This window comes from Quercus lobata, chromosome 1 (genome assembly GCF_001633185.2).
Source record: "Quercus lobata isolate SW786 chromosome 1, ValleyOak3.0 Primary Assembly, whole genome shotgun sequence".
NCBI lineage: Eukaryota > Viridiplantae > Streptophyta > Magnoliopsida > Fagales > Fagaceae > Quercus > Quercus lobata.
Window position 1 is genome coordinate 3688955 of NC_044904.1, and position 27501 is coordinate 3716455.

At 34.9% G+C, this 27501-nt stretch overlaps 1 protein-coding gene and 1 pseudogene across 1 annotated transcript; both read left to right on the top strand.

The window, feature by feature from the left end:
* Nucleotides 1–661: 661 nt before the first annotated feature.
* Nucleotides 662–2788, top strand: LOC115974959. Its single transcript, XM_031095556.1, has 2 exons — nt 662–2133; nt 2459–2788. Exons 1-2 carry the CDS (start codon nt 794–796, stop codon nt 2589–2591), a joined length of 1473 nt encoding a protein of 490 aa, XP_030951416.1. The 5' UTR covers nt 662–793; the 3' UTR covers nt 2592–2788.
* A 12800-nt stretch (nt 2789–15588) lies between these two features.
* LOC115993761 lies at nt 15589–27138 on the top strand (annotated as a pseudogene).
* The last annotated feature ends 363 nt before the right edge of the window (nt 27139–27501 follow it).

Here is a 27501-nt window from a genome sequence, read left to right on the forward strand (position 1 = left end):
CTAGAGAATGACCCTAATCATAACACAATAACGTAACTACATCTTTCTAAGCAATTCAATATCTAGTTTTACACCACATCCTTACTAAATTTAATATCTTGTTTTTATTCTATAACTTTAAAATCAAATTAATTATTTATATGAAACAAAATAAAACAAAAACTTATAATAATCAGAAATTTGTCATGTGTGACTTTTTTATATGTGTAAAAATTCATGGCCGGCTTAGATCCGATCCAGTTTCTAAAAGATATAAAAATCACAAACGAGCAGAATCCTATTTCAAAATCACAAATCCTATATGCTAACGTAACAAAATAACAAAAGTGAGGAAATTGGCACAAATTATGGAAATCAAAAATTGGTGCAGTAAGAGTGGCGGTGATAAAAATTAATGGTGGGCCTGGGCCCGGCCCAGTTGTAAAAGACAATAGACAAAGGCGGTTGTTCAGCCTAGTTTTTTTTTTTTGGTCCCATAATGTTTAAACACTAAAACGGTTGTTTGGACTGCATTATCAAACAGTATTTTTGGGACGAGGAGATTACCCATCTTCAGAGAAATAATTAGGCCTTGAAAAGCCCAATCTAGCCCATATTGAACACCTGGCGCATTTAAATACAACCCAACCCCCTCTCTCTCATACACAAAGAGACGCACAGAGAGAGAGAGAGAGAAGCAGCAAAGCAGTGGCGGGAGGCAAAATAAGGAAAGAGAAGCCAAAAGCAAAAGGAAAAAGCGCACCGTACCATATCGTTCCACAAATCCAAAGGTCAGCACATCCTCAAAAACCCTATGCTCGTCGACACCATCGTCCAAAAATCCGGCATCAAAAGCACCGTACCAGCCGAATCCTTTATTCAAAATCCGGTTGGAAACTGGAAATCTCGCACTCTCTCCAAATACCAAAACCAAACCCTAGAACTAGAAGATCAAAATCTCCTGAAGATGAAGATGGATTCGGAATATGAATATGAATTTGAGATCGCTTTCTGTGGGCGTATTGGTCCATCCACAGAGTGGTATGCAATGAAGGTCACAGAACCATACTTCCGATCATCTTCTTCGGCGAAGTATAAGTATGGGAAGAACAAAGAAGCGAGGAGTATCGTGAGCAAGAAGGAGCTGTTGGTTCCGATTTCGGTAAGCAAATTTAGTTGCAGCTGCAGACGCGGGCTACCCGTAGCAGTTCTAGGCTCTCATATGTATTGTCTTGGTTCCATAGTGTCTAATCCCTCTAGCAATAGCAACCAAGTGTGGACTCTAGACCTTACTAGTAGTAGTAATTGTTGGAAACCTGGTCCTCACACGAATTTTACCAGATGGAATCCTCATGTGATGGTCCTTGACAACAAGCTATATGCATTGGGTTCTTGTCATCCCGATTTTGAAGCCGAGAGCAGTGGCTGTGGTTGGATGGAGGTTTTTCACCCAAAGTTAGGAACTTGGGAATCCTTGCCCAATCCTCCATCTCGATGTTTCCTACAGAGAATTATGCTTTCCGCACCTCTCCATGATAAAAAACAGATTGTTGTAGCTGAGCGTTGTAATGGTTGTGTTACATTCCATATTTATAATGTGGAGACTCGACGTTGGGCAACACTTGATCCTCCAAGGCGAGACGTTATGTCTGCCCAGTTCAAGGGACGTGATGGGTTTCCTAATGACGACACCATCACTGCTTTACGACCTGCAGTTGTTGGAAATACTCTCTATTGGGGCTTCCTTGATGACCAGAAGTTATGCCTACAAGCATACAATTTAGATACGAATGTGTGGTTCTATGGTCGTCTTGACTTGTGCTCCTCAGTTTTATGGAAGGGTGAATTTTTGCCGTGTCAATTATCTACTTCTTTGCACCACTTGGCTCATCACAAATTCTGCTTTCTTTTCTTGAGCCTCGGCAGAGGAAGCTTCCTTAATTGTCTCATATTTGACGTTTCTCCAATTTCCCGCAAAAATTATCATTATCACGCTAATGACGAAGATGACGACTTTTCCCGTAACCTTTACCGTGATTGTTGGGATAAGGATCGGCCTTTCTCCAAAGCTTTCTCCAAATTGGGTATTTCCATTGTCTCCATCCATAAGTATCCCGTCCATGGTAGATTAAGAGTCCACCACACCGTGTTGCTGTAAGTTTACTTACTACATTCTTTCTATTTCCCTTTACTTTGTCATGCCATATCATTTTTTTTTTTTGGTTATTGTCTTTTTTAATGCCCAAACAAACAATCATATAGTGGCACCACCAATTGTATCTGGGTGTTTTGACTACCATTAACAACAAATCACCAAGTGTTTGATATCTACACAAAAATTGATCTTGCAAATCCTTTATCACATCCCCCCTTCCCCTTTATAATCTTTGCCCCAAGCATTTATTTGATGTGCACCTTTGAAGAATAAAACAGTACAGTCATTTATTTGTACACGTCTAACTCGCAGTTTAACTTGCAGGGATGCTGGATTTTATACATCAGAGAAGAAGAAACCAAAGTTGTCACGTAAACCAATTGAGAGCCCAACTTGCAGGGATGCTAGATTTTATGCCCCAAAGATGAAGAAACCAAAGTCATCACATAAGCCATAAGCCAAGTTAGACCGTCAATGATATTTATCTTAGTAGGTTGCTTCCTTGAAGACTAAGTTTCTAATGCTTATGATTTTATAGACCTTGATGAAAGATTTAATCTTTGTAGTTTATTTAGAATCATTATGGATAATCTGTATTACAAACTCAGTTAGAACTTAATGGTTATGAATGAATCAAGCTTTTGTTTTTATGTTCATTTTGTCTATTGTAGATGTTAAGAACATTTTTTACCATCAAGGTGATTTAAGGCTCCATTGAAATTAATTAAAAGCCTTCTTAATTTGGAGATTAGTTAATATGCTGCAATTGAACATAGCTTAAGTCCAACTAGTTTATGGTCATTGCTCTTCACAAAGATTGAATTCAGCACTGTCGACCTAGCCATATCATCGCTAGGTTGTAATCTCTGTAAGACGTCTATCCTTTGTGTTGGTGACAATGGTACTACCAATTCCTTACTGCTCTGGCATCTTGGTTGATAAGGTTAAACCAAATTGATGAATCTGTCAAAATCCTTTTGTTCATGGTTAAAATAGCTTCTTTGTAGTGTTAAGGACCATAGGCTCTCGAGTAGTTGATGATTTTAGCAGGTCATTTTCCTTCACCAATGAAGTCAGCCCCATAATTTGCTTTCAAAGTGCCTGCTGTGTATCAAGCTGCTATCAAGATTCAAACATAGTCCCCATACGCAAAGCTCAGAGCCCCTTTGAATACTTGAATTTGTTAGCTATGATAGGTATGTTGAAAACATTTCAAGAGGTTGCTTGCTTTGCGCATCTCTCCTTGTGTTGATTTGCTAGTAAATATCATTGGTTTGGGTATTCTTTCACTCAGATGCCCCACCCTGATCAATTGCCACTTCTCTTGTACCAATTTAAAAATATTTGTAATCTCAGCAATATATGTGAAATCAGTGAGGCCCTATCAGTGTTGATGGGGCAGCACACAATCACTCTCTCTCTCTCTCTCTCTCTCTCTCTCTCTCTCTCTCTCTCTCTATATATATATATATATATATATATAGCATAGGGCATTCGGTAAATTTTGTTATAGTTTCTGCACTATGAACCAGATTCTGAGGTTGAAGTTGCTTTATGGTTTAATACTTTAATTGGATCTATGTAACTTTATTGTTGCCAGTTAGGATCTATGTAAGTTTCTTATTGCTAGTTACTCCTTTTATAAAAAATTTCCACAGCATGCTGTTGTTGATTAGTCATAAAGCTGATTTAAGCTCTTTGTATCTTAGTGAGGAAAAAAAAGATATTTTCATGTTCTATGGTTATATTAGACTAACACGTAAATTAGATATTTGGATGTTCTTTGGATGATCTTACATTTCTCTCAAATTACTTACAGGTTTTGTTCTGCAAAAGTTCGAAAATTCCTCACTAATTTTAAAAGTTTTCTTCACTATCATTAAAGCTAGCACGCATCTTTCTTTCTCTTTCGGTATTGCATGCCCTCATAAATCTATATGTGCATATTTCCATATATATTGCTGTTCTTGTATAGGTGTTTATGTTGCTTAATTGGAAGTAAATTTGTTGTTACAAGTTGTCAATTGCCGTCTTTCCTATGACTCAAGCCCCAATAACAAGCTCCACCCTGTTCGGTAGCCCAATAAAGAAACTTGCTCTGATGTGTTCTTTAGTTTAGGTTGGCTTAAAGCTCTCATATTGGGCTTAGTAAGAAATTAATCTCTCCCCATTTTATGCTTTGGAAACTTGCTCTGTAGTGTAAGTGTATATATTTTGTTTAGGTCAAATCAAAGCTCTCATATTGAGTTTTGTTAGGCATTAGTCCCTCCCTGTTTTATGCTTTGTAGTTAAAATACTTTATTTGCTCTATGCTATTATGGAGAAACCTGCCACATCATGTGGTTGCACCTTGCTAATATTGTTGTTTGTTTCTTGTTTAATGTCCTAGGGGTCATTCAGAAGGTATTACAATTTGGGTACTGATCAGATTGCTTCTGATATTACTTCCATATTACCATGCTTTATTATGTGTGCAACATTTGAACATTTACATGATTCAGAAAAACATGACCAATGTTTATAATGCTATTGTTTGGAGTTTTTGTAGAACTTAATTCAGTTGGAAATCAGTTCCACATTATGTTGCAATTTTTTGTCTGTGTTGTGTCTGAATATCTTGTGTGAGTGCTGTGTCAAGATCATACCTCTTTACAAGGAACAAAATGGAAAATGCATTTATGGTGGTAAGTGTTAGCGCTATTCAGTATAATGTGCATCACATTAAGGGCACATTATAGCGAACCAAAGCCTTTCTAGAGAGTCTTTGAGAAAATTAATTGGACTTTTTACAATATGAGAAATTGATTAGGCTGTTCTCATAAGTTCACTCTCTCAAGGATATTCTTGTTTCCTATAACTGAGGCCACCATCCTAGTCCCAGCTCTTGCTGGTACACCATATTCTCCTTCCCGTTACAAGTGTTTCCCTGCAGAACCCATTCCCATTGTGTTCATTCACCTCAATAAAGTCCAAGATGGGAAAGCTTGATTCTCTTCCCCTGTGACACCCTTTTTCACTTCTGAAATCATTCTTTTTATTTAAATTTTATAAATGAAGAAGTCATAATTTGTATTAAAACACCCCCCACCAAAAAAAAAAAAAAAAAAAAAATTGTATTAATAAAACTAAGCAACTATACAACGAACACAGACACAGTAGGCCAAATTGGTTTTCACACTTACTTTGACAAAATTTCATAATTGCTGTTCATTGATGCGGTAGATTGTTAGTGATTAATAAAAAAGTGATAGTGGTGGATTTTAATACAAACCACAAACAGTTCGCCAATTTAATTGTTGTGTAAAATATGAAATTTTTTCGAGAATATAACATGAAACTGTTCTGCCATGTGACAATTGACAACTCTCCAGTTACTTGTATATAACACCAATGATGAAACCTTTATATAACCAAGTCAATTTTACTATGATCCAAGGGGTATTGCCATTACCACCGGGCCTTGTAGCCCAAGTGGTACCCGGTTTACCTTGAAACCGTTTGCTCGGAGGTTCGAGCCTCCGCACCCGCATAAACAATTACCTAGCAAAAAAAAAAAAAAAGGGGGTATTGCCATTCCTTCAGCCCTTGGATAATTTTTTATTTTTATAACTTTCCTCACACTAAGGGGTAATTGCACTACATCCATACCCAATCCAATGCAATACCTATTAAGACACATGAGAGGACAAATGCACGTGGAAAAATTCCTATGCAGTAAGTTAGAAGGATCCATGTAGACTCTCGGAGCATCTTCAGTAGATGTAGATTTTTCATTTTCTCACATAGAAAAACAATTTTAAAAAAAAAAAATCATCTATTTTTCCAAATATACTTTCCAACAAAATTTATATTATGTCTCTATTTCATTTAAATATATATATTTTTACTTTATTATTTCATAACAGCTATATTTTTCAAATTTCTCAATTAGTTATATTTTTCAAATTTTATTGTAATTCAAATTTTATCAAATTTGTGTTTGTCTCGTGAAACTTCTTTAAGTTTCCATGTAATTTTTTTTTGAGAGAGTTTTAACCTATGTCGTCCGCTCTTGATGATTTTCTTTATCATCAGATCAAGACACCAATCGGTTTTTGGTGTAAGCAGAGATTGAACCCTAGACCTTTTATTTAACCATCAAGGATTTTATGAGTTGAGCTAACTGGGATCCACAGTTTCCATGTAATTTTGAAATTTCTCAAATCTATTTAATTTGGGATTAACTTATTGTAACTAAAGTGTTCGTCTTTCTTTATTCAGAGCAAACATGACACGTCTCTAAGTAGCTCTCTTTTCAGTTCATTTTCACTTCGAAGTGGGCTGATTAATGGCTTAACCAGCCACAATTAACTTCTGTCACGAAGTCTGGATGTCTTTGAGTTTGGTCTCAAAACCAAGACCAAGGCACTATAAAGCTAAGACCAATAACACGAGGTGTAGCATTTAAATCAATTGGGTCTTGAGATTTAAGACCAGCAGATTTTAATGCAACAATTGCAAAATAGATTTGAAGCCATTAAGTAAAGTAGTAATTTTCTTAGCAATATGTGTCTTCCTGATTTCATCAAAGTGACACAGCCATCATTGCAATCGAGATGCCTCACGCAGCTACAAAACCCATCCAGACCCAGCACCTCGACTTAGCTCATCTCGAACCAATTCGGCAAGCCTATCTCACCTCGAAGCAATTCAGTTCGAAGTCAACAAACCAAACCATCTCGAAGAGAGCCAGCTCAATCTGCGGCGGGCAATGCACCAGTGAAACTTTACTTCGATCACGATCATGAATACTCAATATGGCTTTGACATATTGATAAACAAAGAACCAAGAGGTTGGCTCGTCTTTAATCAGGTGAAGCAGTGGTGTTACATATCATTTTGCAAAAATAAACATAATTAATGATAGTTGAATTGGTCTTAGAGTTATCATAATATGGACCCATCGAGATCATGATAGTCGCAATCGAGATGCTTCATGCAGCTACATAACCCATCCCGACCCAGCACCTCGACTTAGCTCATCTCGAACCAATTCGGCAAGCCCATCTCACCTCGAAGCAACTCAGTTAGAACTCCACAAACCAGACCATCTCGAAGAAGGCTCTTTTCATTTTTTAAGTATGTGTTTTTTAAATTAAAAAAAAAAAATTAATAGAAGATAGAAAAGACCATTTTATATATTCATTTTTTTTTTTTTATAAAACTGACTAAAATCCAAATTCCACCCTTGAATTGTCATTTTCATTCCTAAATTTTACCTTTTGTCATTTTAGTCCTTAAACTTTAACATTCATGTTAATTTGGTCCTTGTAGTCTTAGTCTTGTGTTTGATTCCTCTCCATGGCTTAAGAAAATTGTAGTATACAAAATTAAGAGCTTGAGAATGAATGTGGATCATTATATTTTATGCTACTTCAATATGCGTATTTGATTTTCAAGGAATATTATTCTAGCTCTCTATGTTAAAATTTTTGTCGAATTGTTTCGTTGTGATTGTCATATTAATGGACTTAATGGTAATTTTATAGATGGCAATGAACAGACTAGTCAATTTGACAGAAATATTAAAGTTTGAGGAGTAAAATGACCAAAATAATTAAACTTTGTTGTATTTGTAATAGTTTAAGCTATGAATTTCCAAATGGGGAAGGAAGGAGTTAATTGTAGTTTACTCTTAAAATATGAATCCCCTTGTGTGTGTGTGTGTGTGGTTTTTTTTTTTTTTTTGTGATTTAATTTGTTATATTTTGGTGTTAAAATAAACGAAAATCTATATGTAACATATGTGCATGACAAAAATAACAAGAAAAAAAAAGTTTAAGTGATAGTCTAGTGGTATTAGCACTTTTTGTGGTACCTTTTTTGGTTCATTTTGATCCATGCATTTAGCCTATTTTCGTCCACTTTAGTCTATTTCGATCTATTTTAATCCCCTTTGGTCCATTTGTCCACCCATTTTGGTGCATTTATGAGAAGGAAAAACCAAAGTGACAAAAAGAGAGAACCTATAATTAGGAATTATAAAAAAATTTATAGAATTTTTGTCAAATAAAAAGATCGAGACATTTTTATTATTTAAATTGCATCTCCCCCCTCCCCCTCCATAGTCCAAACAATGGGGGAAAATAAAAAAATTTTTTTTTTTGAAAAAAGGGAAAAATAAAACTTAAAAAGAGAGACTGTAGAAAAAATTAATTATTATTGTTTGCCCTCGGCTAATTCATTTATTACATATTACTATGGATATTAGGCGTTTAATGAGATAGTAAAGTTCTAGACTCAAGCTAGCAAATTATAGATTTTAGGATTGTTGACAATAATTCATTCATTTCATACTAATATTATAGATGTTATGAGATTGGAAGAAAATTTAATATTGCAAATGTGAGATTACATCTCATTAGTAGTGGTTGTATCCGTCAATCTTCACAATAAAATGTGGACAAGCTTAGTATAAAAATATTAACATTAGTAATAGCAATCAAATTTTGTTTTCACCAACGTCGTTTTCAAAAATAAATAAATAAATAAAATTTGTTTTCACTACTACTCAATGTTTTCGTGCGCAAGCACAGGTTACATGCAAGTATATATATATATATATATATATATATCTCCAAAGTTCAGAGAAAATCCAATTAGATTTTAATTGGATTTTCAATTTTGTGTCATGTGTCTTGTTTAATTTTTAATTTTGTGCCAAGTAAATTACTGAGTGTAAAAATCTAAAAGTTCAAATTCAATTAGATTCTAAATTGGAGTCCAATTTTTTGCCACATGTCCATCTAAGTTTTTAATTTTTGTGGCGAGTGAATTATTGGGTGCAAAAACCAAAAAATCTAAATCCAATTAAATTCTAAATCATATATATATATATATATATATATAATGAGAAACCAGTACATATTTTAGAAATTTATAGTTTTAAAAAAGTTTAAGCTAATACCGTGTATAATTTGAAATTTTTCTTAAAAAAATGTATAATTTGAACACTATTACCTTAATTATTAAACCCCGTCAATCCTTAATCTCCTTGCTTAACTTAGATTTAAATCCACACTTAATAATACTGAATGTTAATTACACCTTAACATTATGAATTACTAGTTGTTTTCTAAATTCTCTTATCAATTAAAACTTCATTTTAAGCATAGCACTAACTAATGCTTGTGTTAAATTTAATAATCATCCCATTAACTTGCTTAATCAATAATTAGATTGTTACCTATACAACTCTATATGTTCTTAATATACATGCCATTTTAGGGTTGAGTTCATAAAAATAATATATTAATCATGCTTGACAAATAAACATTACCCTCTAATTAGGTTTAAAGCCCCAAGCATGCATTAGGAGTCCTCCTATCTGATGTGCACCTTTGAAGAATAAAACAGTAGTCATTTATTTGTACACCATCTAACTCGTAGTTTAACTTGCAGGGATGTTGGATTTTATACATCAGAGAGGAAGAAACCAAAGTTGTCACGTAAACTGATTGAGAGCCCAACTTGCAGGGATGCTAGATTATATACCCCAAAGATGAAGAAACCAAAGTCATCACATAAGCCATAAGCCAAGTGAGACCATCAATGATATTTATCTTAGTAGGTTGCTTCCTCGAAGACTAAGTTTCTATTGCTTGTGATTTTATAGACCCTGATAAAAGATTTGAACTCTATAGTTTATTTAGAATCATTATGGCTAATCTGTATTACAAACTCAGTTAGAACCTAATGGTTATGAATGAATCAAGCTTTTTTTTTTTATGTTCATTTTGTCTATTGTTTTCCGTGGATGTTAAGAACATTTTTTACCATCAAGGTGATTTAAGGCTCCATTGAAATTAATTAAAAGCCTTCTTAATTTGGATATTAGTTAATATGCTGCAATTGAACATAGCTTAAGTCCAACTAGTTTATGGTCATTGTTCTTCACAAAGATTGAATTCAGCACTGTCGACCTAGCCATAACATCGCTAGGTTGTAATCTCTGTAAGACGTCTATCCTTTGTGTTGGTGACAATGGTGCTACCAATTCCTTACTGCTCTTGCATCTTGGTTGATAAGGTTAAACCAAATTGATGAATCTGTCAAAATCCTTTTGTTCATGGTTAAAATAGCTTCTTTGTAGTGTTAAGGACCATAGGCTCTCGAGTAGTTGAGGGTTTGATCAGGTCATTTTCCTTCACCAATGAAGTCAACCACACAATTTGCTTTCAAAGTGTCTGCTATGTATCAAGTTGCTATCCAGATTCGAACATAGTCCCCATATGCAAAGCTCATAGCCCCTTAGAGTACTTGAATTTGTTAGCTATGATAGGTAAGTTGAATTTTTTCAAGAGGTTTGCTTGCTTTGCGCTTCTCTCCTGTGTTGATTTGTTTGGAATATCATTGGTTTGGGTATTCTTTCACCCAGATGCCCCATCTTGAGTATACTGATCAATTGCAACTTCTCTTGTACCATAACTATTGGATAAGCTTAGCAGCAGTATCTTTGCCTCATAGATAAGTTACTGTGAGCCTTCATCTCAGGTTGATTTAGATACTTATTTTTTTTGGTTCAGCTTGAAATTTTACCATAGGAATCTATTGTAGATAAGTTAGCCATTCTATGAAATGTCTTTACTTGTGGGGAATCTATCGTATCGTAACTTGCTTCAGCATTAGCTGTTCTTGGTAATAAATGATTGTTATGCAGTCTGGATGAAGCTCATCCAACTTTAGTTGTTTATTGTGACAAGTGCTATTTTATGACCTGATACTCAGCTTGTTAGTGGCTGCAGTTTGTGAGCTTAAAATTTGGTGGTGTGTTGTTCTTTTTTTCTTTTTGTTAATGTCTGATATTGAGAGCAAGGATTTGGTTCTCTCGGCCTTGCTTTTTATTCAATTGCTGATGTTTTGAGCTAGGATTTAGTGCTCTCGGCCTTTGTTCAGTTCTTAATGGCTGTTGTTTCAACCAAGGAATATGCGCTCTCAGCCTTTTATGAAAAGGAATAATGTTGCTATGTGGAAAATTAGTTTTTATGTAATCCAGCAAGCAGTGGAACTTGTGTAAACGGAATATTTCACTCTTTGTTACTTGTTTATCCTCTTGCTAATTTTTTTCTCTCTTTCTATTTGTTTTGTTTTGTTATATGCGTACTTGCATGAATTAACTTTGCAGGATAGGAAAGAAACATGAATATAAGAGAAGGGCAGCATTACAAGCTTGCTGCCTTCTCCTTTGAGGGGATAAGACCTGTCCTTAGACATGATAGAGCTTCAACCATTTGCCATTGATATGGTCGGAAAGGATTGTTTCGTTCGCCTAGGGCACTATGTTAGCTTTGAGGACCATTTGTCTTCTAACAAAAATCTTTTTTCTTTTCCTGCTTTGTTGTACATGATACTCGCCATAGGCATGATAGAGCTTCAACCAAACTCTTTTTTCTTTTACTTTTTGTTGTACGTGGTGTTCACTTGCTTTTGGTAGTGTTATGGTACCAGCACACATAGGAGGTGGTTTATTGAGTCTAATTAATTTTCATAGATTTTGATTCCTGTTTGGTATCTGAACAATCAAATTCTCACCTGTTCGGTATTAGGTTATTTGAAAAGGACCTCCAATGGCAAAACAGGTACAATTGTTTAGGTACCAATATTTTAACATTGTTTTCTTTTCTGCAAACCAAATTGATGAATCTATCAAAATCCTTTTGTTCATGGTTAAAATAGCTTCTTTGTAGTGGTAAGGACCATAGGCTCTCGAGTAGTGGATGATTTGATCCGGTCATTTTCCTTCACCAATGAAGTCAGCCCCATAATTTGCTTTCAAAGTGCCTGCTGTGTATCAAGTTGCTATCAAGATTCAAACATAGTCCCCATACGCAAAATACTTGAATTTCTTAGCTATGATAGGTACGTTGAAAACATTTCAAGAGGTTGCTTGCTTTGCGCATCTCTCCTTGTGTTGATTTGCTAGTAAATGTCATTGGTTTGGGTATTCTTTCACTCAGATGCCCCATCTTGAGTATACTGATCAATTGCAACTTCTCTTGTACCATAACTATTGGATAAGCTTAGCAGCAGTATCTTTGCCTCATAGATAAGTTACTGTGAGCCTTCATTTCAAGATGATTTAGATACTTATTTTTTTGGTTCAGCGTTAGCTGTTCTCGGTAATATATGATTGCTATGCAGCCTGGATGAAGCTCGTCCAACTTTAGTTGTTTATTGTGTGACAAGTGCTATTTTATGACCTGAAACTTTGTGTACTCAGCTTGTTAGTGGCTGCAGTTTGTGAGCTAAACTTTTTGTACTCGGCCTTGCTTTTTATTCAATTGCTGATGTTTGGGCTAGGATGCCTTTGTTCAGTTCTTAATGGCTGTTGTTTCAACCAAGGAATATGCTCTCTCAGCCTTTTATGAAAAGGAATAATACTTGTTTATACTTCTTGCTAATTTTTTTTTCTCTCTATCTATTTGTTTTGTTTTATGCGGCGTACTTGCATGAATTAACTTTGCTGCCACCTTCTCCTTTGAGGGGATAAGCTTAGACATGATAGAGCTTCAACCATTTGCCATTGATATGGTCGGAAAGGATTGTTTCATAGATTTTGATTCCTGTTTGGTATCTGAACAATCAAATTCTCACCTTTTGAAATGGACCTCCAATGGCAAAACAGGGACAATTGTTTAGGTACCAATATTTTTAACATTGTTTTCTTTTCTACAAACCAAATTCTAAATCCTGGAAAGCTTAACAACAAAATGCCTTTCGATCCTCCTTATGCAGTAGAATAAATCAGTTTCTTGTTCTTCTCTAAAAGTAGAATAAATAACTAAACAAAGTCGTGCTAATCCAATGAAAAAATATACAGCAAAAGGACAGGAAGAGTCAAGGGCACTAAGAAGCAGTATTACCTCAAACAATCACCATGTAATACGGTTTAATTTCAAATGTATATACAGCAAAAGGACAGGAAAGCTATTAATGTATAATACAGAGACAAAAACCACCAAACTCTAAATCCTGGAAAGCTTAATGCCATAATGCCTTTCAATCCTCCTCCTAGCCATGATCCATCTTCATGCAATAATTGCCGCTAAGACCCAAGTTGTGGAAATTCAATCCTCCTACCCCATTGGAAAGACAATTTTCAATAAAAGGCAATGTGCTATCAATACATATTGTTTGGCAAAATACTAGGTCATATGCCAAAAGGGAAGAGACAAATTGAAGGTTACAGGACTTGCAGGTCTCCACAACCTTCAACTGCCAAGGCAGACTAAGCTGCTATTTACTTTGTCAAGGGCAAAGTCATGCGTGCTTGAACAACTTCGTACTGATCCAGTGAAAATATACAGCAACCACAAGGACAGGAAGAGTCAGTAAGAAGCAGTAATACCTAACACAAAACATGTGAATTTTTTTTTTCAACATAATGAACTTGCAGAACAAAATGCTAGACAAGCCATTGATAGCCAAACTAAATTGAACATAAAAACAACCAAAAATTACCCATGGATACCCAGATCCGATTTGACCCTACTTTGGGTTTAAAAAAAGAAAAAAAGAAAAAATAGAAAATAACTTTAATTATAAATTTAACATCTGCTCACTTCTTGTTCTGTAAGGGTGTCAAAGGCTTTTTATAATTACTTTTTTTTTTCTTTAGCAATTTAGTGGATTAAGAATCAACAACCAAATATTAAAATGCACAATATGAGAAGAACTTAATATCACCCTCTTTGAAAAAACTAGTCCAATCTCCACTAAACTACACCTTCATCTTTGTTTTCCATAACTCAACTTTTCAGTTTACATAATTATACTGAGGCAAATGACTATACATAAGAACAAAACTTTCATAATTTTTCTTGAATCACTGCTCTTTGGTCATTTTGCACACCATCTGCTGTCATACTAGCAGTTAACTACCAGCAGAACAGTATAGAACAGAAGCGCAAATAACTTCTTCAAGGAAGTACTAATTTCGTGCAATGGAGTTTGTTGTTTTTTTCCACCTTTTTCCTTTGACAATGATTACATATCATAAGTTGTGCTATAAATGTTTTGCCAAGTGCAGCAGTAGATTCCAATATATATATATATATATCTTCCCTACGGTCGTCCACAATTTAGTACACTCCTCTCCCACAACTTAATATGAACATTCAGCATCATCAATGATTCACTAAGACATGCTGCTATAGGTGAATGACCTGCACCTGGTGTGCTGACTCTTTCCTTTATTGCCAGTTGTGGGGGGAGGGCGGGAGAGGGGGAGAAGAGAAGTTTAATGTTATTAGATATATACCAAAAAAAGAGGACATCATATAAGTCATTGTAGGAATAACAACAGACAGTCAATGAGAATTAATACAGGGACCAGTTCACACTGGCACAAAAACTAAGCTAGGACCAATAGTTTATGCAATCATGCTAAAATATTCAGCTATAACTACAATTATAGGTGGCCATCTAAGTGGATTTGAAGTAGGAGGAGGGTGATCATAGACTTGTTGGTGTTGGATACTCACCATTTTGACTGTAATAGGCAGTGAAAAAGGACAATACATTACATAGGCAAACAGACATTGGTTTACATTTCACCAGACAGCTACTAACTATAGAACAGAAAAATCATTACACATCTCTGAAATGAATAACTAAGATAACAAATAATACTATCATAACTTCTATACCACAATGTATTAGCCAATGGAACTAATTATACATAATCTGTGTACAACTGTATATGTAAAACATAAAAGGATACTTGATATGCCTCTGACTAATAAACACATGAGCATGGTGAATCGACTTTGCCATAGTATAATGATGATGTTGCTACTACAACTACTGTGCAAGAAGTTCTGCCTACAAATTTCAGTGCCTTGGATGAGCACCTGCCTACAAATTGTACATGATTGTACTAATTCAATAATTAGCTTGGTTAGAGTATTTGTATGGCTGTGGCTTGCCTAAAAGTGTATTGAATCTTCGCTTTGGCTTTTGGTTGCACGATTAGTTGCCTTCTGGGTCTGATCGTTTTGTGTCTCAATGTCAATGGCCTAAATTATTTTTTGATTTACTAGGGTCCTACAAAAATGAAATGCTATTATCTTATAGGTTTCACCACAACCATTCAAAATGGCCTGCTACCCATTATAGAACTAGTTCACATGGTCGTCTATTATTCATGCCTGGATTTTTTTTGATACTGTTGACTGTTATTGCTTACTATTTTTATTTAAATGATAAAGGATCGATCTGCATTTTATGGAATTATCCAAAATGTAGTAAAATGTAACTTGAACAGCTTTTGCATCTGTCAAATATTTTGGTCTATCATTCATGCCGTGGATTGCCTGCAAGTGTGAGAGAGCAACAATGTTTGGTGGCTTCAAAGGCAACAATGCCAATCTGGAGAAGGATGCCCCAAGTGTTGAAAGAGAGTTGCCATAGGTAGGATGCCGACTTCAAGTTTGCAAGGGACCCCTGCAAATGAGCTTCATTTTTGTGTCGAAAGTGGTCTGTTGACTTTTCTATTAGCTTCCTTTTTCTTTAGTTTTCATATGCTGAACTCAGTTTTATTTTGTTCTGGTTTGCTATTTTACTTTCCATAATTTCTTTAAGAGATGTCAATGTTGAAACCTCCCAATCACTGGAAGCAGTATACATTAATTCTGGGGACAATCCATTTGAGCTCCTTAAGGATTCTATCAAGTATGTTCACTCAATTGGCCTTTCTTATATTGTGTGTCAATATAAAGTAGTCATCTACATAATCTAACAGTTCCACATGTATAATGATGTAGGATACTAGAGAAGCACAAAGGTACTTTTAGCCATATCCAAAACAAGAAGGTAATAAAAATCCAAAATACTTGACCAATTTGAGAGCGTGTGTTTATTGTATTCCAATTAATTAACCTATTGTGTGATTGAATAAGTAGATTCCATTCCACTTGGACTGGTTTGGATGGTGCACTTGGGATGCTTTCTACACTGAAGTCAGTCCACAATGAATCAAAGAGGGTCTTCAAAGGTACAATAAAAAAGTCACGTGTTTGAGTCAGTTACTTGAGTAAAAGGTTCACCAATTAGTCTGAAACTTAATCCATAATTTAATTATTGTTCTCTTTTGTATTCTGAAATCTTCAGTTTCTTGGAAGGAGGCTGTTTATCTAAATTTCTGATCTGATCATTGATGATGGATGGCAAGAGACAGTAAATGAGTTCAGCAAAGAAGGTGAGCCATTTATTGAAGGGACACAGTAAGTCTTCATTCTTTTACAAGTTCATTTACCTTCTAAAAACTAGAAGCAATCTGTATCAGTTTGTTATCATCCACCTTATATCTTTGGTTGATCCATAGGTTTGCAATCAGATTGGTGGACATCAAAGAAAACAATAAGTTCAAGAGTTTGGGTTCAGATAATACATGCATTGATCTCTATGATTTTATTGATTCAATCAAAGACAAATATGGAATAAATTTTTCCAATCTGGAAGTGGAATTCTATTTTTGTTTAAGATCTAGTTAAAACTCAGTAATTTTGAACATGGAGACCTAATTATCTATTCAGATTTGTTTAAGTGTGTCATGCTTTAGCCGGTTATTGGGGTGGTGCATGTGCTTCCATCATCAGAAACAATGAAAAAGTACAATCCAAAGATTGCCTATCCAATTCACTCACCTGGTAACTCAGGAGGTCTTAGAGACATTGCCATGGACAGCTTGGAAAAACATAGTGTTGTGATTATAGAACCCCCAAAAAATCTGAGTTTTATAATGACCTCCACAGCTATCTTGCAAGCTGCAGTGTGGATGGAGTCAAGTTTGATATTCAGAATTTGATGGAAACTTTAGGTTCTGGGATCGGTGGATGGGTTTCATTGACTAGATTCTATGAAGAAGCACTTGAACAATCTATTGCAAGGAACTTCAAGTACAATAACCTGGTTTGCTGCCTGAGTAACAATTCTGACTCAATCTATAAGTTTGACTGCTCTCTTGATTTCATACACATAATCTTATGTTACCAAGTTGGAATGTAGTTTCTCATTGAGTTTGGTGTGTTCAGTTTAAAGGAGAGTGAAGTTGCAAGAGCATCAGAGGATTTCATGCCAAGAGAACCAACATTTCAGACTTTACATATTGCTTCTGTGGCTTTTAATAGTCTTCTTCTAGGGGAGATTGTGGTGCCAGATTGGGACATGTGACATGTTCCATGTAAGATTTCCTACACATTATTATTCCCTGTAACCAAATAACTGCAAGAACTAGTTTTGATTGATAAAATTGCTAAATCATTTAATCTATAGTACTCATAATAAGATTTTCAAAATTGACTTCACATACTGATACATATCTGACCGACATAATTATCCAACATCTAGGGCATTTCTACAATGTAGTGGAGGCTTAAAACCACGTGAGTTGCGAAATCTAAAGTGTTTGTCTTTCTTTATTCAGAGCAAACATGATACAGCTGAATTTCATGCTGCAGCAAGAGCAATAGGTGGGTGTGCAGCATATGTAAGGTGAGATACAAAAGCATAGATTCTGATTAAATTTATATGTCTTTGAAAGAGAATGATATTTTATGCTTAGCTTTAACTCTCCAATGGTGAGGAAGAAAATTCTTATGGGTTATTCAATTTCAATATAGTTACAAGCCTGGCGAACAAGATTTCAAAATTCTCCAAAAGCTAGTATTTCCTGATGGGTCAGTCTTAAGATCTAGATATGCAGGCCGGCCTGCTCGAGATTTTTTATTTTTGGACCCAGTTTTGGATAGAAAAAGTAATTTCTTAAGTTCTTATTTTCTCAATCTGAGACTGAATTATTTTTTCAATTTAAAATCAATGTCTCCTAATTACCATGCGCATTGACTATTAGCAGCATGTTGAAAATATGGAATTTGAATAAGTTATCTGGGGTCATAGGTGTTTTTAATTGCCAAGGAGCAGGAAGTTGGCCACATAACGAAGTAGCTCAAGATATTTGTAATGCCACATCTACTTCTTCATCCATTGCATGTCATGTGAGTCCCCATGATGTTGAATTTCTTGAAGAGGTAGCTAGTGAAAGTTGGAATGGAGATTGTGCAATATATGCCTTTAATTAAGGTTAACTTTCTAGTCCATGTTAATTTTACCAAAGAAATTGCATCTAAAATCAACTTCTCTAGAATCACATCAGGTCTATTATATTTCAGGATCTGTTACTAAATTGCCAAGGAAAGGTTTACTCGAAGTGTCCTTGAAAACTCTTACATGTGAGCTATATACCATCTCTCCAATCAAGGTAATAGGTTTAACTGACATTTCTTTGGGTTTGGTGAGAGAGAAACTGTTAACTGTGGTTTGAATCCGGATCCTAGAGTTTTACATTTTAATTGACGTGGCATGTTTTTGACTCTTGATAGTTTTCAAAAAGATCCTGTCCGTGAAATGGACACTCTCCATTTCAAAGGGAAATGTATTTGAAGCCATTAAGTAAAGAGTCATTTTCTTAGCAATATATGTGTCTTCCTGATTTCATCAAAGTGACACAGCCATCATTGCAATCGAGATGCCTCACGCAGCTGCAAAACCCATCCAGACCCAGCACCTCGACTTAGCTCATCTCGAACCAATTCGGCAAGCCTATCTCATCTCGAAGCAATACAGTTCGAAGTCAACAAACCAAACCATCTCGAAGAGAGCCAGCTCAATCTGCGGCGAGCAATGCACCAGTGAAACTTTACTTCGATCACGATCATGAATACTCAATATGGCTTTGACATAATGATAAACAAAGAACCAAAAGGTGGGCTCGTCTTTAATCAGGTGAAGCAGTGGTGTTACATATCATATTGCAAAAATAAACATAATTAATGATAGTTGAATTGGTCTTAGATTTATCATAATATGGACCCATCGAGATCAAGCAGAGAGTTATCATTTCAAGCCAATATTAAAAGGCTAGTTAATTATTTTAGCTTGGCCACCTTAACCTCGATTTACTGTCCAATTAGATACCTAGAAGTCATCTAAATGGACACAGGCGGCATTTATTTATATAAAATAAATAAATTTCTTATTTATAAGAACCAAAAGTGGTTATGAAATTTATTTGAAGGGAAATGGATTTGAATCCATTAATAAAGAGTCATTTTCTTAGCAATATATGTGTCTTCCTGATTTCATCAAAGTGACACAGCCATCATTGCAATCGAGATACCTCATGCAGCTACATAACCCATCCCGACCCAGCACCTCGACTTAGCTCATCTCGAACCAATTCGGCAAGCCCATCTCACCTCGAAGCAACTCAGTTAGAACTCCACAAACCAGACCATCTCGAAGAAGGCTCTTTTCATTTTTTAAGTATGTGTTTTTTAAATAAATAAATAAAAAAAATTAATAGAAGATAGAAAAGGCCATTTTATATATTCATTTTTTTTTATAAAACTGACTAAAATCCAAATTCCACCCTTGAATTGTCATTTTCATTCCTAAATTTTACCTTTTGTCATTTTAGTCCTTAAACTTTAACATTCATGTTAATTTGGTCCTTGTAGTCTTAGTCTTGTGTTTGATTCCTCTCCATGGCTTAAGAAAATTGTAGTATACAAAATTAAGAGCTTGAGAATGAATGTGGATCATTATATTTTATGCTACTTCAATATGCGTATTTGATTTTCAAGGAATATTATTCTAGCTCTCTATGTTAAAATTTTTGTCGAATTGTTTCGTTGTGATTGTCATATTAATGGACTTAATGGTAATTTTATAGATGGCAATGAACAGACTAGTCAATTTGACAGAAATATTAAAGTTTGAGGAGTAAAATGACCAAAATAATTAAACTTTGTTGTATTTGTAATAGTTTAAGCTATGAATTTCCAAATGGGGAAGGAAGGAGTTAATTGTAGTTTACTCTTAAAATATGAATCCCCTTGTGTGTGTGTGTGTGTGGTTTTTTTTTTTTTTTTGTGATTTAATTTGTTATATTTTGGTGTTAAAATAAACGAAAATCTATATGTAACATATGTGCATGACAAAAATAACAAGAAAAAAAAAGTTTAAGTGATAGTCTAGTGGTATTAGCACTTTTTGTGGTACCTTTTTTGGTTCATTTTGATCCATGCATTTAGCCTATTTTCGTCCACTTTAGTCTATTTCGATCTATTTTAATCCCCTTTGGTCCATTTGTCCACCCATTTTGGTGCATTTATGAGAAGGAAAAACCAAAGTGACGAAAAGAGAGAACCTATAATTAGGAATTATAAAAAAATTTATAGAATTTTTGTCAAATAAAAAGATCGAGACATTTTTATTATTTAAATTGCATCTCCCCCCTCCCCCTCCATAGTCCAAACAATGGGGGAAAATAAAAATTTTTTTTTTTTTTGAAAAAAGGGAAAAATAAAACTTAAAAAGAGAGACTGTAGAAAAAATTAATTATTATTGTTTGCCCTCGGCTAATTCATTTATTACATATTACTATGGATATTAGGCGTTTAATGAGATAGTAAAGTTCTAGACTCAAGCTAGCAAATTATAGATTTTAGGATTGTTGACAATAATTCATTCATTTCATACTAATATTATAGATGTTATGAGATTGGAAGAAAATTTAATATTGCAAATGTGAGATTACATCTCATTAGTAGTGGTTGTATCCGTCAATCTTCACAATAAAATGTGGACAAGCTTAGTATAAAAATATTAACATTAGTAATAGCAATCAAATTTTGTTTTCACCAACGTCGTTTTCAAAAATAAATAAATAAATAAAATTTGTTTTCACTACTACTCAATGTTTTCGTGCGCAAGCACAGGTTACATGCAAGTATATATATATATATATATATCTCCAAAGTTCAGAGAAAATCCAATTAGATTTTAATTGGATTTTCAATTTTGTGTCATGTGTCTTGTTTAATTTTTAATTTTGTGCCAAGTAAATTACTGAGTGTAAAAATCTAAAAGTTCAAATTCAATTAGATTCTAAATTGGAGTCCAATTTTTTGCCACATGTCCATCTAAGTTTTTAATTTTTGTGGCGAGTGAATTATTGGGTGCAAAAACCAAAAAATCTAAATCCAATTAAATTCTAAATCATATATATATATATATATATATATAATGAGAAACCAGTACATATTTTAGAAATTTATAGTTTTAAAAAAGTTTAAGCTAATACCGTGTATAATTTGAAATTTTTCTTAAAAAAATGTATAATTTGAACACTATTACCTTAATTATTAAACCCCGTCAATCCTTAATCTCCTTGCTTAACTTAGATTTAAATCCACACTTAATAATACTGAATGTTAATTACACCTTAACATTATGAATTACTAGTTGTTTTCTAAATTCTCTTATCAATTAAAACTTCATTTTAAGCATAGCACTAACTAATGCTTGTGTTAAATTTAATAATCATCCCATTAACTTGCTTAATCAATAATTAGATTGTTACCTATACAACTCTATATGTTCTTAATATACATGCCATTTTAGGGTTGAGTTCATAAAAATAATATATTAATCATGCTTGACAAATAAACATTACCCTCTAATTATACTTAACCTTACATCACTTAGTGATTAAGGATTATTTAGTTTAATAAAAAAAAAAGAAAAAAAAGAAAAAGAAAAGAGTTCTCTAGTTTAACTTAAGGTCCTAAATGGTGCGGGGGCGGCATATGTTTGGTCTGTTACTAGCTTCGATGTAGGCTATCAATGAGTTCGCTTGTCATAGGTTGATGGCTAATGGTGTTTGGATCTTATCGAAGTAAAGTTTTACTGGTGCGTTGCCTACCGCAGAAGCGAAAAAAATGTCTCTTGGAACTGGAGACATTTTTCCACATGACCATGTCAAATTAATAAATGGCGCAGGAGCACCACATGCTTGGTCTATTACCAGCTTTGATGTACTTTATCAATGAGTTCGCTTGTCAGGAATTTTCCACTGGATTAGTGCACTTTCTAATTATAGCAACTCCCTATGCTATAAGGTTCAAGTTCAGTGCACCGGTTGTTATCTGGTGTGCCGAAATTGTAGCAATATACTTTTTTGTTGTTTTATATGTTACTTAATAACAAGGCATAGTTTTGATAGATTTTAGTAAAATTCTTGAAATTATTTATATTCATATTTGAATATTAAAATCCCATCATTGTATGAAGTATGACCATAATAGTTATTGTGACACAAAAGAAGACTATCTTCCTGCTAAAGAATAACAATATTTTTGTTAATTTTTATTTAATTGTCGCCTCAAATTCTCTTTGTTATTCAATTCAATTCTATTCCAAGCTTTTTTTTCTCTCCTTTATTTTGACAGATTTGTAATGGTTTATAAATTTTGGTAGTTTTGTTTTTTAATTCCTAATTATAGGTTCTCTCTTTTCGTCACTTTGGTTTTTCCTACTCATAAATGCATTAAAATGGGTGGACAAATGGACCGAAGGGGATTAAAATAGACTGAAATTGACTAAAGTGGACGAAAATAAGCTGAATGCATGGATCGAAATGAACCGAAAAAGGTACCACAAAAAGTGCTAATACCACTAGACTATCACATTTACTTTTTTTTTTTCTTGTTATTTTTATCATGCGAATATGTTACATACAGATTTTCGTTTATTTTAACACTAAAATATAACAAATTAAATCACAAAAAAAAAAAAAAACACACACACACACACACACACACGAGGGGATTCATATTTTAAGAGTAAACTACAATTTACTCCCTCCTTCCCCATTTGGAAATTCATAACTTAAACTATTACAAATATAACAAAGTTTAAATCTCATAAACTCTATTAAGGGTCTTTGGGTGGGTTGTGTCGTATAACTTTCTCACCATTTATTAAAAGTTATTATGGATTTCAAGTGGAGCTTGTAGTGTGCCTTGTGTTAGAACCTCATTTTCTCCTTTGTATGTGTTTATTTCTAAAAATAAAAACTTTATTTTGGGATTCTCTCAGCTAAAAAAAATTATTATTTAACTCCTCCCTTGACAAGTGCCCACCCCAAATTGCTTTCTTTTCTCCCAAAAATGTATTAATAAAATTGGACCACCATCAAATTCTACATAATAACTTTTTCATAATTTTGAAGGGGAACAAGGACAGTAGGAAAGATGGTTGTAAGGCGCACACAAATAGCGAATATCACTCAGTCTACTCACTAAAGAGAAAGAGAAATAATACACTAATCAGACATTATTATGTAGGTCAAAGTGATGCTAAGAGTGAATATTGCTACTATGGGGTTGTTTGGTAGTGTATTTTGAACAACAACTTTCAGCGTTTAAACAATATTATACATATTTCTACATACTTTTTCATTCACTTGTATTTTAAAAAAAAAAAAACTGAAAAAATATTATTTAAATACACGTTGAGTTATCAAAGTTTCAAAAATCTTATGCCTTTATTTTAAGGCATTGAATAAAAAATTGATAGACAATATCAATAAGATCAGGCAGATTTCTTTCTTCCGGATATTGTTACCAAATGTAGATAAAGGACAGAATAACAGGTTTCCCAACAAGGAAAGAATAAAAGAGAAAGTACGACCAAATAATGAGTTCTTCCAAAGTACGACCAAGTAATGACAGAGTACATGCTTTCTCTGCCGCTTGAGGGAACAAAAGTCACAGACCAAGGCCATAACAGTTTGACACGTTTCATGCAACCTCGGCTAGTACTCAATTTTTTTTTATTTTTTTTTATTTTTTATTTTTTTATTTTTTTTTTTTTTTATAACATTGGATAAGTTAAGGACGAAATGATTTCCCAACTATCTAGTTAGTAGTTTTGGTTTCCAAACTATATTTTTTACTAGCATCTCGATTCTATTAGACTCGATTTTGGCCTATAAATCGAGCATCAAAGACTCGATTTCTATGCTCTAATTACTTCTGATGTGGCATATTTTTCCACATGACGACCACATGGAAATCTAGTCTCTAAGACTTGATTTATAACTCTTATAACTTTACACCCACATCAGAGAAGAACATCAGAGAAGAGAAAAACCCAGAGAAAAAAAAAAAAAAAAAAACCAGAAACAGAGAAGAACCCAGACCCAGGCCGCAGTGTGTGACCCAGGCCGCATGCGACCCAGGCAGCGTGCCCAGGCCGAGATCTGATCTGATCTAAGTCTCTCTAGCTTTCTCTGCCCAGGCCGAGATCTGATTTGATCTGAATCTCTAGCTTTCTCCCGATCTGATTGTTGTGTTTCTGGATTTCTTAAATTTTTTTTGGGAATTTCGGCTTGTACGAGAGACTTGAGACTTAGAATTTTTTTTTAAATTTTTTGGTTTATAAATCGAGTCTTAGAGACTCGATTTCCAAGTAGGAAAAAAATGTCACATCAGACCATGAAAATCGAGTCTTAAAGACTCGATTTATATACCAAAATCGAGTCTCACAGACTAGAGATGCTAGTAAATAATATAGTTTAAAAACTGAAACTACTAACTATATTGTTGAAAAATTATGCTTAGTTACCCATTTTCGCCATAAGTTAAGAATCCCTCTTGCATAAAAAAATAAATAAATAAATAAAAAAAAAAAGAAAAGAAAAAGAATATCCCTCTGAGTCCACTTTGTCCACAAGGATTATATTTTTGATTTTGTCAACGCAACAGCATTGCTAGTACTCAATTGCGCAGCCTTCTTGTCAGACACTGGGGCTAACTGAACTGTCTCTCTTTCTTTTTCTTCTTCTCTACAAATAGACCCATACGGTCCATACCTCTCTCTCTCTCTCTCACACACTCTCACACGCACACAGGCAAGCCAAAATGGCCAAATGGTCATAAAATCCTAACTATATAGTTAGTAGTTCTAGTTACCAAACTATATTATTTACTAGCATCTCGAGTCTAAAAGACTCGATTTTGGCCTATAAATCGAGTGTCAGAGACTCGATTTTTATGGTCTAATCATTTCTGATGTGGCATATTTTTCCACGTGGTGAGCACATGAAAGGTCAAAGAAGAACCCAGAGGAAAAAAAAAAAAAAAAAAAAACCAGAAAAAGAGAGTACCCAGGCTAGAAACAGAGAAGAACCCAAGCCGTGTCGCTCGCCGTGCGCGACCCAGGCCGTGCGCGGCCTGGCTTGGGTCGCGCATGGCACGCTCGGCCTGGCTTGGGTCGCGCATAGCGCACGCGGCCTGGCCTGGGTCACGCACGGCACACGGCCTAGCCTGGTTCACGCCGCGCGTGCCGTGCGCAACCCAGGCCAAGCTGCGCACGGCGAGCGACGTGGCCTGGGTTCTTCTCTCTGTTTCTGGTTTTTTTTTTTTTTTTTTTTTTTTTTCTTCTCTGGGTTCTTCTCTGATATTCTCTTTGTTTCTTTTTTTTTTTTTTTTTTTTTTTCTCTCTGGGTTCTTCTCTGATATGTTCTAGGCAGGTCGCCTCTCCGATCTGATTTGATTCTTTCTCCCTTTGATCTGATTGTTGTGTTTCTGGATTTTTTTTTTTTTTTGGTGTATTTTGGCTTGTACGAGAGTCTTGAGAGTTAGAATTTTTTTTTAAATTTTTTTGGTTTATAAATCGAGCCTTATAGACTCGATTTCCAAATAGGAAAAAAGTGCCACATCAGACCATGGAAATCGAGTCTTTGAGACTCGATTTATAGGCCAAAATCGAGTCTTTTAGACTCGAGATGCTAGTAAATAATATAGTTTAGTAACCAGAACTACTAATTATATAGTTAGAATTTTATGGCCATTTGGCCATTTTGGCCACACAGGCAACTCTGTCCACAAGGATTATACTTTTGATTTTGCCAACGCAACAGCATTGCTAGTACAAATAGCAACTCCCTTTTCTCTCCACAGGCAACTCCCTCTTTCTCTTTCTTCTTCTCTACAAATAGACCCATACGGTCCATACTCCCTCACACACACACACACACACTCTCACACACACAGAGGCAACTCTCACACACACAGGCAACTCTCTCGGCAACTCTCTCTCTCACACACACACACACTCTCTCTCTTTCTCTTTGTTTTACTCACACACGCTCTCTCATTTTGCTCTGTTTCTCTTTCTCCAAACAGGGTGGCGATGAAAAACCAAGAAACCGGTGATGAAGAGAACAACAGGTGGCCTCCATGGCTGAAAGCTTTGCTCGGAGAGAGCTTCTTTGAAAAATGCAAGTCGCACCGTGTATGCCGCCTTAAGTCTGGATGCAATAGGTACTGCTTGGATTGCATGGACGGTGCTCTCTGCTCTATCAGTATCAAAGACCACGAGGACCACCATATTGTTCAGGTACCATTTCCTCTCTCTGAATTTAAAATTTTCCTCTTTGTTGTCGGATCTATTTGTTTGGGGAAGAGAGGAAAAACGTAATCGTTTAAGTTGAATGCACATCCTCTGTTGCAGCTTCTCTGTCTCACCTTATGCTCCACGAGTAAATAACTGTGTCACATACACAAAGTTCTCTTTTTTCAGTTTAATGTGTGAATTCCTAATGTGTTTCTTCTCTGTTTGGTGACAGATAAGGAAGTCCACAAATCAAGAAGTGATTAGGGTCTGTGATTTTCAAAAAATTTTGGACCTTACAGGAATCAAGAGAGGCATCATCAACGGTGACAAGGTTGTGTTCTTGAGGAAACACATTAAACGTAAGGCTCAATTTATCATCAGCGAAGAAGATTTCACCAACAAATGTGAGGCCTGCTGGTGCAGAATCCCGGTGCCATTCTTCTTTTGCTCTCTCAGTTGCAGGGTACTTCACTCCCACAATTTTTCCCAACTTTTTTTTTTTTTGCTTCCCTATTATTATTATTATTATTTTGCTAATGCTTTGTCATTATTGATTATAGATGGGGGGACCCAAGAATTTCCAAAAGAAGAAGAGGCACTCAGCTGCAATGGTGTCAGACTCGGATAGCTTATACAGTGGTAGCAGCCATGGACGAGAGAAGAGCAAGGTTCAAGGAACAAAACGAAGAAAGGGAATCCCCCATCGTGCCCCAATGGGATGACCCCATAGGCGAAGCTTGGGGGGAGGTGGGTGGTGGGGCGTAGGGGGCTAGCTTTTTGCAATTATGAAATATATATATATATATATATATATATATATGTAGTGTTCACTTATAGAAAAATGTAGTTATTGCCCTCCATAGATGTTGGAATTTAGGCCTCCTTAATTAGCAGACCTTTGGCTAAGATCAAGTGTAGATTCTCTGTTTAGTTGTATATATAAAACAGAGGCCAATGTATTGATTTAATTCATTAATGAATGTTATCCAATTCATTACATGTTGATTCTCAATTTCCGTTTTCTTAATTCTTTGTAGAATTGATTGAGGCTAGACAATTATGGAGTTTCGTTAGAAGAAACTAAG